Source organism: Quercus suber, unplaced genomic scaffold (assembly GCF_002906115.3).
Source record: "Quercus suber isolate HL8 unplaced genomic scaffold, Cork oak 2.0 scaffold_94, whole genome shotgun sequence".
Classification (NCBI taxonomy): Eukaryota; Viridiplantae; Streptophyta; class Magnoliopsida; order Fagales; family Fagaceae; genus Quercus; species Quercus suber.
The window spans coordinates 222,461-232,757 of NW_027069559.1; the positions used below are offsets into that span (position 1 = coordinate 222,461).

The 10,297-nt window shown below is 32.3% G+C and overlaps 1 protein-coding gene and 1 long non-coding RNA gene across 2 annotated transcripts; one reads left to right on the top strand and one right to left on the bottom strand.

Moving 5' to 3' along the window:
- The first annotated feature begins 350 nt into the window (after positions 1–350).
- LOC111983033 (cystinosin homolog) lies at positions 351–5,379 on the top strand. Its single transcript, XM_065774515.1, has 5 exons — positions 351–585; positions 736–868; positions 2,937–3,026; positions 3,151–3,275; positions 4,579–5,379. The coding sequence occupies exons 1-5, from the start codon at positions 467–469 to the stop codon at positions 4,715–4,717; spliced, it is 606 nt and encodes a 201-aa protein (XP_065630587.1). The 5' UTR covers positions 351–466; the 3' UTR covers positions 4,718–5,379.
- Positions 5,380–7,865: 2,486 nt separating this feature from the next.
- On the bottom strand, positions 7,866–9,389 carry LOC136067982 (uncharacterized). Its single transcript, XR_010629368.1, has 3 exons — positions 9,322–9,389; positions 9,186–9,235; positions 7,866–8,242 (listed from the first exon to the last, which is right to left on the bottom strand). It is a non-coding gene; the product is annotated as an uncharacterized LOC136067982 (long non-coding RNA).
- Positions 9,390–10,297: the final 908 nt, after the last annotated feature.

Here is a 10,297-nt window from a genome sequence, read left to right on the forward strand (position 1 = left end):
TTTTAATGAAAAAATTACTGAAAAGTGATATTTGTAAGTCCGTAAGCAATGCACAGATACACTGTTTTCCATTAAAAAGTCAACATTTGCGGCTTCTGTTCATGAACAGTGCATAAATAGTAGCCGTGAAGGATATCTTCGCTCCTGAAACGTGTAAAAAAAAAAATATATATATATATATATAAAAGAGGAAACATGAAATGACTAAATGCATAAGCAATAAAAGTTGAATCCAATCACATACTAAATAATTCAAAGCAAAAACAAAAACGGATCCCGCACAGGCGAAAAATTAAGGCCCGTATGCCACGTAGGAGATGCTTTATACTTTTGCTTCTGAATCTAGACATACTATTGGGCGTGTTCAAAACTGAAAAGTACAAAGACGTACCCGGTTGTCTAGAATCAGAACTCAGAAGTGGGAAACATTTTTTTTTTGAATCACAAAAGTAGGAAACTGTTTTTTATGGCTTCCTGGAATTCAATTCCTCTGGAAATCACGTACCAGGTTGTGGGTTGGATTGCTTTCGTATCATGGACCTTTGGTTCCTACCCACAACTCATCTTGAATTTCCGTAGAAAAAGGTAGTAAATCCAATACTAGTAAGAAGTCAACGTATACTTCATTTCCAGACTCCTAGTTCTAGATACACAACATAATCAACATGGATTTTTATGCCTTTCATGGTTGTCTTTTTTCTTGGGTTTTGTGTTGATGTTTGAACTCTCATATAGTGTGGTCGGGTTGAGCTTTGATTTCGTGGTTCTGAATTTGACGAAGCACACCTCGTATCTGATATACAACGCTTCCCTCTACTTTAGCTCCACCATTCAGAAGCAGTACTATGAAAAATACGGCTATGATGAGGTTTGTGCTTTCTTCTCGTACTAAAATATAATCACTGAGTCTAAGTTTTAATTTCAGCAAAAAATGAAACCTTTTCTTTTACGATTTTTTTCCCATATACATACATGTATTCATCTAAGAGTAATGATAGTTATACACGTGTGAATGGACACGGCTAAAAATTTACAAATATAACTGAAATCGTGTTTTCTTCCAAGGTTGTGTGTGACAAGCTGTAATATTTAGCGTTCATATAATTTTACCTTTGATGCTGACAGTGATGTTTTTGGGATAGTGGGTGACAATGACACAGTGAAGTTGAAGTTCTGAATATTTGGAATTGATTCTCATAGCAGATTCTAGTTGAAATCAAAATCTCATTTTTCGAGTGAAATGCCATTTCAACTAAAGATTTTATATTGTGTTTATTTACTGAGTTGCTGCAGCTGGTGAAACATATCTGCATATATGTTCTCTTGTTGACTAGTCTAGCTGCTAGCGCAGGAGATACTGGCCTAGATTAGGCTTTCTTTACTAGTTTTTTTACTAAATAAATCTTCTCTTGGCTTTCTTGGATTTTATCTTAAATTTTTTATTTTTTATTTTTTATTCTACGCGAAGATATTTACTTGAAATTAGGAGGGATGATGGGGACTTTATTTTTTGTCAATTGCCTTTATATGAAAGATAATATAAAGGCAAAAGGAGAAAAAAGACTTAAGAGAGAATCACGTGGTTCGACCTTAGAAGCCACATTCTGTGTACTCCAAGTAGCATTAATTAGATGCAGTCATATAATAGACTTGCGCCTTGACAAGGATTAAGCCTTGATTCCCTTAACATCCCCCTTAAATTCAAGGTGGAAGGTTGAAGACAACTTGCGTTTGAAATTTAGAGAAAAAGTAAGACCCTACAGGAAATCATGACCGACTAGGATTTTCGAGTGTACTAGGATGGACAAAATAAAGTGCAGATGACAAGCTAGAATGAAGACTAGATGTGCACAATGATTGAAGCTTGAATGCTGAGCACAATACATGTCATACCTGTGGAGGCTATTGATCAGAGGCTTGACTATGAAATGATATGTCAAAAGATGATAAAGATGCGTGATCAAAAAGAAAGCCAACAGAGGCTACTAATTAGAAATGTGATTCGAGGAACACTGTCTAAAGACGTATGACTAGAAAGAAAGCAGATAAAGGAAGCTATAAATCAATGTTGTCCATGATACTTGGCCTAGATGGTTGAAGATGTGATTAGAAGGAAAGAAGGAAAGCTGAAACCAAGTGCAGAAAAAAGATGCATATGCCCTTTGAATGTAATTGAAATCAACAAGATTGCCTTGTAAGAATGTCCGGTAGTAGTGCTGAGAGAATGATCCTAAACTTGACTCTTGGATTAGTGGAAGTCACAAAAGCCTAATTCTGAAAATTAATCGAGGACAAAAGAGGCTGGATCTAATAATTAATAGATGTCACATGAGTCTGGCTATGACTCTAATTCCATATTAGAGAAGAACATTTCTAATACTACGTTAAAAAAAGGTGATACATATCTTTGAAACCATGAAAAAGTGTATGAGAAAATATGAAGAACAAAATAAAGAAATGAAGAGAGAAAGAAAGAGAACATATGAAAATAACATGGTTTGACCTTAGAGGTCTACATTCATAGCGGAAAGCCCTTGATAGCTACATCTGTACTAATAAACTTTGTGCATTACAATGAACTCATTTATAGATATTTTTAGTAGGATAAATCCTAGACAAACAATACTTGAACTACTAGTATTACATTGCTTGCACTTCAAGACTGATTATTTTTATTGTACTCCAAGTAGCATTAGATACAATGAACTTGCATTAGAGTTATATAATAGACTTGTGCCTAGATTAGGATTGAGTGTTGATATCCTTAACACTGAAAATTGGAATATACAAGACAGCATTTGAACTAGCAGTATTAAGAGTCTGAATGGAACTTAAGTTGTGCGTGCTAAAGGATGAGAGCTTGAGTTGGTTTTTGATTTTATTTTAATTAATTAATTTACCCTTTCTTTACTTAGTTGTTGTTCTAATTATTGCAGATGATACCTGTTGCTGCAAATGATGTTGCTTTCTCTACCCACGCTGTTCTTATAACATTAATTGTCTTGTTCCAAATTTTAATCCATGATGTAAGTGGTTTACTAATCCTCACTGAGTTCATATCTTCTTTCATATTATAGGTGGAACTTTATCTTAGTAATCTTGTTGGAGAGTGAAGTACTGACTTTGACCTTTCTTGATGGTTTTCTACAGCGTGGAAGTCAAAAGGTTTCCAGGATAGCTATTGCAATTGTCATTGCTGTGTGGTTATTTGCTGCTGTTTGTTTTTTCATAGCTTTACCAAGACATTCTTGGCTTTGGCTAACCTCCATTTTCAAGTAAGACGTTCTCTTTATGGCTTTGTTTGTACCTTGAATTTCAACCTTTTGTGAATGGCAACAATGGCTGACAACTTAACCGATTTTTTTTTCACCCCTCTTTTGCAATAATTTATATATGTCACCGACCTTGATAAATATATTAAGAATCCATAGCCAACCAAAATTTAAGAAGGAACTAAGGCTTGATTGTTGTCGTTGTTGTTGTGCCAATCTTAGTTTTGTGTTTATTTTTTAACTTCAACTTGATACCATGGATTCTCAAATATCACTTTGCCTGCATTAAGGATAGTTCTGCGTTGAATTTTACTATCAGTGTGCTTTCTAAGATCTGATCTGTGTTATGCCTTTGCACTATGAAGATTGTAATTGCCACACATCTGATTTGGAAAGGTGGATTATTACTAACACTATAAGATACATGAATAAGTTGAGCCTGGGTACAATTACTTGTGGTTACTCCATATTCAGTTCCTGACACTTCTCTTGGATAATGACCATATTTAATCTATATTCTTTCCAGTTGGAAATTGCTAAAGGTTATGTGTTGGAAAATTAAAGAAAATCTAGACTTCCCTCCTTACAATTTAACTTTTTCTCAATGCACTGGCATGAAGGCCTTCTTGGCAAGCCAGCCAAGCTGGTGAGGATGGGGTAAACTTAAACAACGATTATTCCCAAATTACTGGAATTTGTCATGATACTGCAGATGAAAATAGGGAACCTTGGCCTTCTTGTCACTTGATTAGAGGGAAATCTCAGCGATATATGAAGGTGCTTAGATTGAAATTTGTTACTCCCAGACAATGCATTTGAGAATTTGAGAGAAAATTTCCAATCCTTAAAATAGCACCGGTAGCAAAGTTTCTTAGTTTAGACTTAGATGGGAGCAGATAAATGAAATCTCTGTACCCTGATTGCATTCATTGCTTACTTTAAATTTTAATGGGGGAATTTCTTCTGTGTACTTATCCAAAAAAATGAATAGTTGCCTTTCTTCCTCCGTATTTGTAACCTTCCCTCCCGCGCCCAAACAAAAAAGAAGAGGAGATAAGGGGAGTGATTACAGATAGGAGCTTCTGTAATTTTATGGAACTTCATTGTAATTTATATTGCTATATGTAGTGGTTCAGAATATTAAGCAAGTTTTTTCTCCCACATGCCTGTTGAGCTGAGACTTGCTTAAATTTTCTCTACTCACTTCATTACGGAAGTGCAGCTTTGACTACTATTATATCGTTTCCTGATTTATATACTGTGGTTAAATTTACTGTTGCAACTTTCTGTGAATTCTATATTGCAGCTCAATTCAAGTTTTTATGACAGTCGTCAAGTATATTCCCCAGGTCAGATTGGTGACTGCTTTAAGTCGTTTATGTTCATTATTTGAGGAGATGTTGAAAGTACTTAATCTACTGTCCATGCTGATGGATGCAATCTGATTCTAGCCAAAAATTGGAACTCAACTCAAATCTCTTGCCAAAGACCTTTTGGTCAACTAACATTTCCTAGTGTTTCCAACTGTTTATATCCCCCTACCCCACATCAAAAGAAAATTACTTAAATTTTCTTTGGGGTGCACACACAAACACACAGAAGGCAAGGGGGTCTAGTGTGATTTGTGAGAGGTTCTATTAGATTGGACTTTGCAGCACTGCCATCAATCCTTTTTTGAATATCCTTGGTTTCAAAAAATTTTGAATTTTAAATATTTTAGTGTTTGAAGTAATTCAATTGAGGTGTCATTTATATAATATCTAAAATCTGACATGTAGCATTTATTATTGCTACATACTTGTTAAGCCATGTCAGAGTAGCATTTTAGTCTATTTTGGTCCATTCAGTTTATTCTGGTCCAGTTCAGTCCACTTTGGTCTATTTGGTCACTTCGGTCTAATTTGGTCCTGTATCATCCACTTCGGTCCATTCAGCTAATTTTGATACACTTTAGTCTAATCGGTCCAATTCAGTCCAATTCGGTCCATTTTGGACTAATTTAACCTTAAATTGATACTTTTTGTGGGTTGCCTTTGTCAGGTTTGGGCTCAAAAAAATTCTTTTTTTTCTCCTTAATTTTTTGGTTGAAAACAGAAAGGATGATATTTTATTTTATTTTGGCTAAACTCCTTAGTTTTGAGTTAAAAATACAAACAAAATAACCATTAAAAATTGAGTCCGAATTTGGTAAGGATAAAGTGTAAAACTCATGTTTTACACAATCTAATAAGAGATTGTCACATTAGCATTTTACTTAAAATCCAGTATATCCTACTACACCTAATAACATCTCATTAGACTCCCAATTTGGTTGGATTTATATATGAGTATTAAAATTGATTGGATGTGGTTGTACTTCTCAAAAAAAAAATTAAATAATAATAGTATATTTTTAAAAAGTCCTTTTAATAACATCTTCTTCATTTATATAAAAAAGAATTATAATTATGTAGTTTAAATCTTTATATATGTGTGTGTGTGTTTCATTACATAATAAAGTTTTTCAAAATACATTATATGTTCCATTACATAAATCTTATTAAAATAGAAAATACTTTTAAATAACACATGTACTATTTAACGTACAAATTTATATTATATTCTTATTAAATTATTATGTTTCATTTTCCCACTAGTTAGCTATAATTGATGTAGGATAAGTCATACAAATCAATAGCTTTATGAATTTAATAAATAAAAAAAATAGGATACTTGAAAACCCTCTTAAATTGGATTTTTTTTTTTTCATTTTATTCCACTCAGCATCATAGCCTGAAGTTTACAATATTTGTAAAAATTAGGGCCAAGCCTTTAAGATTTGACTTTTCTTGGTGTATTTCACTTGGCATCATAGGCCAAGGTTATAGGTGGGTAACGTGAAACATCACCAATTAATTGGAATGGGGCTTATATGTTGAATTATGATTCTATTATCATGTAATTAACAATGCAAATAAATAAGCTGAACTAAGATAGCTAACTGACATGGCTCTGTGCTCCAAAATAGTTTGATTTTGCTTAATCGTATAATAGAGGGAAAATTGTCATGGATTCTAGGTTTTTTAATTGTCTTAACTCTTGACCTAATATATGAACAATGATAAATAAATAAATAAATAAATCCTTTAATTGCTTAGCATTTTGTGACGGTATCATGACCTTTATACTTAATTAATAGCTCAAAACCAAAATAATAATGATAATAATCTATATATATATATATATATATATATATAAAAATTAATAGGCAAAACTTAGAGAAAATCTAATTAGATTCTACAATTGAAGTCTAATTTTACGCCATGTTCCTACACTAAATTAACTCACTTGGTATAAAAATTTAAAAATTTAGATTAGATAAGACACATGATACAAAATTAAACTTTAATTTAAATCAAATTTTTACATTGAATTAACTTACTTGACACATAAGTTTAAAAGTTTAGATTAGATGGGACACAGTGACGTAAAATTAGACTTTAATTGAATTCCAATTTAAAAGCTAATTGAATTTTCTCTTAACTTTACATATATATATATATATATATAGATTTAAAGGATCCAATTGTTAGGGGTAATGCTCTTATAAAGGAAGAGGTAATGTGCCCAGGAAAGCACAAAAAAAAAAAAAAAAAAAAAAGGAAAAAGAAAAAGAAAGGAATTGGACAAATTGCCCATGTGCAAGTGTATATAGGCATTTTTGTCCATTAAATAGTTTTATTTTCTCATTTTAGTTTTTTCTCCATTTTGGGAAGAAAACATCCGGGTCCCACTATTTATTTTTCTTCCTCCCCACTCAACCAAACACACTACAAACAAAATTTCTTTCTCAGTTTCTCTCCAAAGTTTTTCATCCACCTTATTTCATCCCCAAACAAACACATCCTAAAACTCAACTTTCTTCTTTCATTAGTTAGGATTTTAAGTACACTTGGCCCTCTTGGGGTCCATTTAACATGTTGGTCAAGGATGGTGACTACCTATAGTTACTGTATGGACATCAGATCGGTGCCCAATAGTGGCCCATTGTTATTGGGTTGGGCTCGGCCTAGTGACATTGGCTGGGTTAGGGATAATTGAAGGGGTAACAACCAATACTCAAAACAATCCCGAATGTTGCTAGTTCTTTGGGGGAATTTGCTGCCAAGCACCATCTGGCGTCAGGTGCAAGTTTCAAGAGAATTTTCAAAATGGACCAATTTACTAAGGATTCTAGACGGAGGTGAGGACCACATAGAAAAAGACGGAAATGTAATCATTTGAGTCCCCACTAAGGAGAGACTATAAAAGGGAAGGTAGGATAGAAGAGAGGGGATTGGTTGGCAAAAATCAAGGGTGAGAAACAGGAGTGAAAGTGAGAGGGGAAAATACCAGGGAAGGGAGAGTGATACAAACGAAAGGTTCAGGTGTCATATAGTTGGGCTGTCAAGGCAGCACTTGAGGTTTTCCATAGTAGGACCTCAGTCATACCCACTAACAAATAAATTGAGAGTCCAATCCCTTCCTAGTGAGAACCATCGGGTTTGGGTACCATAGTTACCATATTTCACTTATACAAGATCAGTTTGATATCTCAACTCCAGTCTGTAGTGACTATAATTTCTTTATTTTTTTTTAATTAAAAAAAAAATTATTCAGTTGAACATTTACAGTTTCTATTATACAAAAGGTAAAAAGTACATGAAAATTACAGTGAAGCTTGACTAATTTTACAATAACATTACAAGTTTCTGCTTATAATTGACAGCATTTCACATTCATGAGCTTCTCTGAAAAGAAACCATGAAGCTTAACAACTTATGCATTACAAGCTAACCTAAGCTTTATACAGTTTCTGACTGCTTATGATCAGAAGTATTAACAAGCGGCTCTGTAGTTTCCCCAATGAGTTTAGGAGGAGCTTGGGCTTTTTTGTTAGGATAGAGCACAAAGCGTTGACACATGAAAATAATGTCAAAGGATATAGATACCTGGCATAACATATTCCATCACAAAGTTCAAAAACAAATAAATAAATAAAAAAACATATTCCAACATACCTTTAAAATATAAATCGAAAAGAAGGTAAAAAAAGAGAAATTCTAATTTATGTATTGATTTCGCAAAATAAATCTTCCAATACAAAATAAAGGCTAATTTATGATTGGATTTCGATCGGTAATCCATAAAGGTGTAGGCTACAATCAAGCAGAGTCACTATTTGTAGTACTAAAGTAACCATTGGTATCAACATTTTCCACTAATTAGGCAAGCTCAACAATTAATAATTAGTACCAGTTAATTTAAAGGAATCTTAAGGCAATTGATTTTAAAAAATAAATAAATATACACAAGGAGGATTTTTAAATAAAAGTTGTTTAAAACAAAGGGTTATTTTTGGGGGGATCAAAGGGTGAACAAAAGAATTTTTTTTTTTCAAAATTTATTGTGTAATTTATTATTAGATCAAGACACTAATCGGTTTTTTGGTGTAGATGGAGATTGAATCTTAAATCCTTTATTCAACCATTAAAAACTTTACCAATTGAACTAATTGAAATTCATAACAAAAGAAATTGTTGAAAATAAATTAATCCAGCAATTAAAATGTCATCTAATCAATGAAAATTTATGGAGAATGAAGTTTTGTGATCAGTCACACCAAGGGATTTATCAAGAGATTTATAAGAATGTTAAACTATTTTTCACTAAATTTCTTTCATTTGAGCTGGCAGTAACTCTTATATTAAAATGACAACTCAAATGAAAATCTAAGAACAAAATAAGAAAAACAGAACAAAGTCATTTATCACATAGTTTATGGCAAAAGCACGAGAAAATGTAAGTACCAGATTGATAAATATTAGTTGAAGAATGAGATGTAGATTCTATAGAATGTGAAAGTAAATCAGAGAAGTCAATAATATTCTGTACCAGAGATAGAAGCATCTTCCCCATGTTCCCATAAAAGTTTATCCAAGAACCTGGAAAAAAGCAACAAGTTTAGGAATATGGTATGCGTGAAGGACAAATTTAGAGTGCAAATCTACTGTTGAAGAAGAAATTACACCTTGATCTATTGATTGCACAATCATCTGTGCATAATTTGCTACCCCTCCAGAAAAATCGAGTAANTTGCTAATTTTTTATGTTCATTAATTTTAGACTTTCTGATTTTTGTATATAATAACTCACTTGGATAGATATTTATGATGTGATTCCACATTTAACTCTAAAATTAAGAAATAAAACTCTCTCTAAAAATAAATAATTTAGGATAACAAGAAGTCCAATATAAATAAACCATAAAAAAAAAAAAAAAAATCTAATCATATATCTAACTCTATATAAAAAATTAGAGGAAAAGAGAGTTAGAATAATTTTATATTTATGAGCCATTTTTTTGTGTAACTAAAAATAATTTAAATTTATATGTTATTTATATAATATATCATGACTATGTATGGTCCATTACTAATTAAGTAATATATATAAATATTTGACAAAATTTAGATACTCTCATTTGTAATAAATAAAAAATAAATAAAAGACTTCGAAAATCCGAGTCACCAAAAAGTGAAAAAAAGGGGTCCCTAGGAGAAATCGTGCCCGTGTCTGAAACCGATTATTTCGGTATTTGCTACCAAGCCTACCATAATGTGATAATCATCATTATCATCATTGTCAATGGGCCCATGTCCACTTCAAGGAGCCTCATTTAGGGCCCCTCACTTTTCATATTGAAACTGAAAAGTTAGTGGCTTTGGTATGCTTTGTATGTTGAAAAATTGGTTCTGTAGGACCCTAATTTATAAATGGATTAAATGTTAGGTCCAGCATCTTACAATGCATTGTCTAATAAAATTCAAACATTGTATTGAATATCAATAAAACACAAATAGTACTAACTTCATTCAACCAAGAGTTTGAATTCAATTACAACTCAAACTTGTGGTTGTATTGACAACAATAAAACACAGATAGTACAAATAACAATTAAATTCAATTCAACCAACTGTTTGAATTAGCTAAGTTCTAGCTTTTAT

What these genes read in the sequence shown, in the direction of transcription:
- LOC111983033 (XM_065774515.1), top strand. Translation starts at nt 467, where the DNA reads ATGGCTTCCTGGAATTCAATTCCTCTGGAAATCACGTACCAGGTTGTG. An exon ending in AAAAATACGGCTATGATGAG is followed by an intron (nt 869 to 2,936) that starts GTTTGTGCTTTC and finishes TAATTATTGCAG; the next exon opens with ATGATACCTGTTGCTGCAAA. An exon ending in TGGCTAACCTCCATTTTCAA is followed by an intron (nt 3,276 to 4,578) that starts GTAAGACGTTCT and finishes TCTATATTGCAG; the next exon opens with CTCAATTCAAGTTTTTATGA.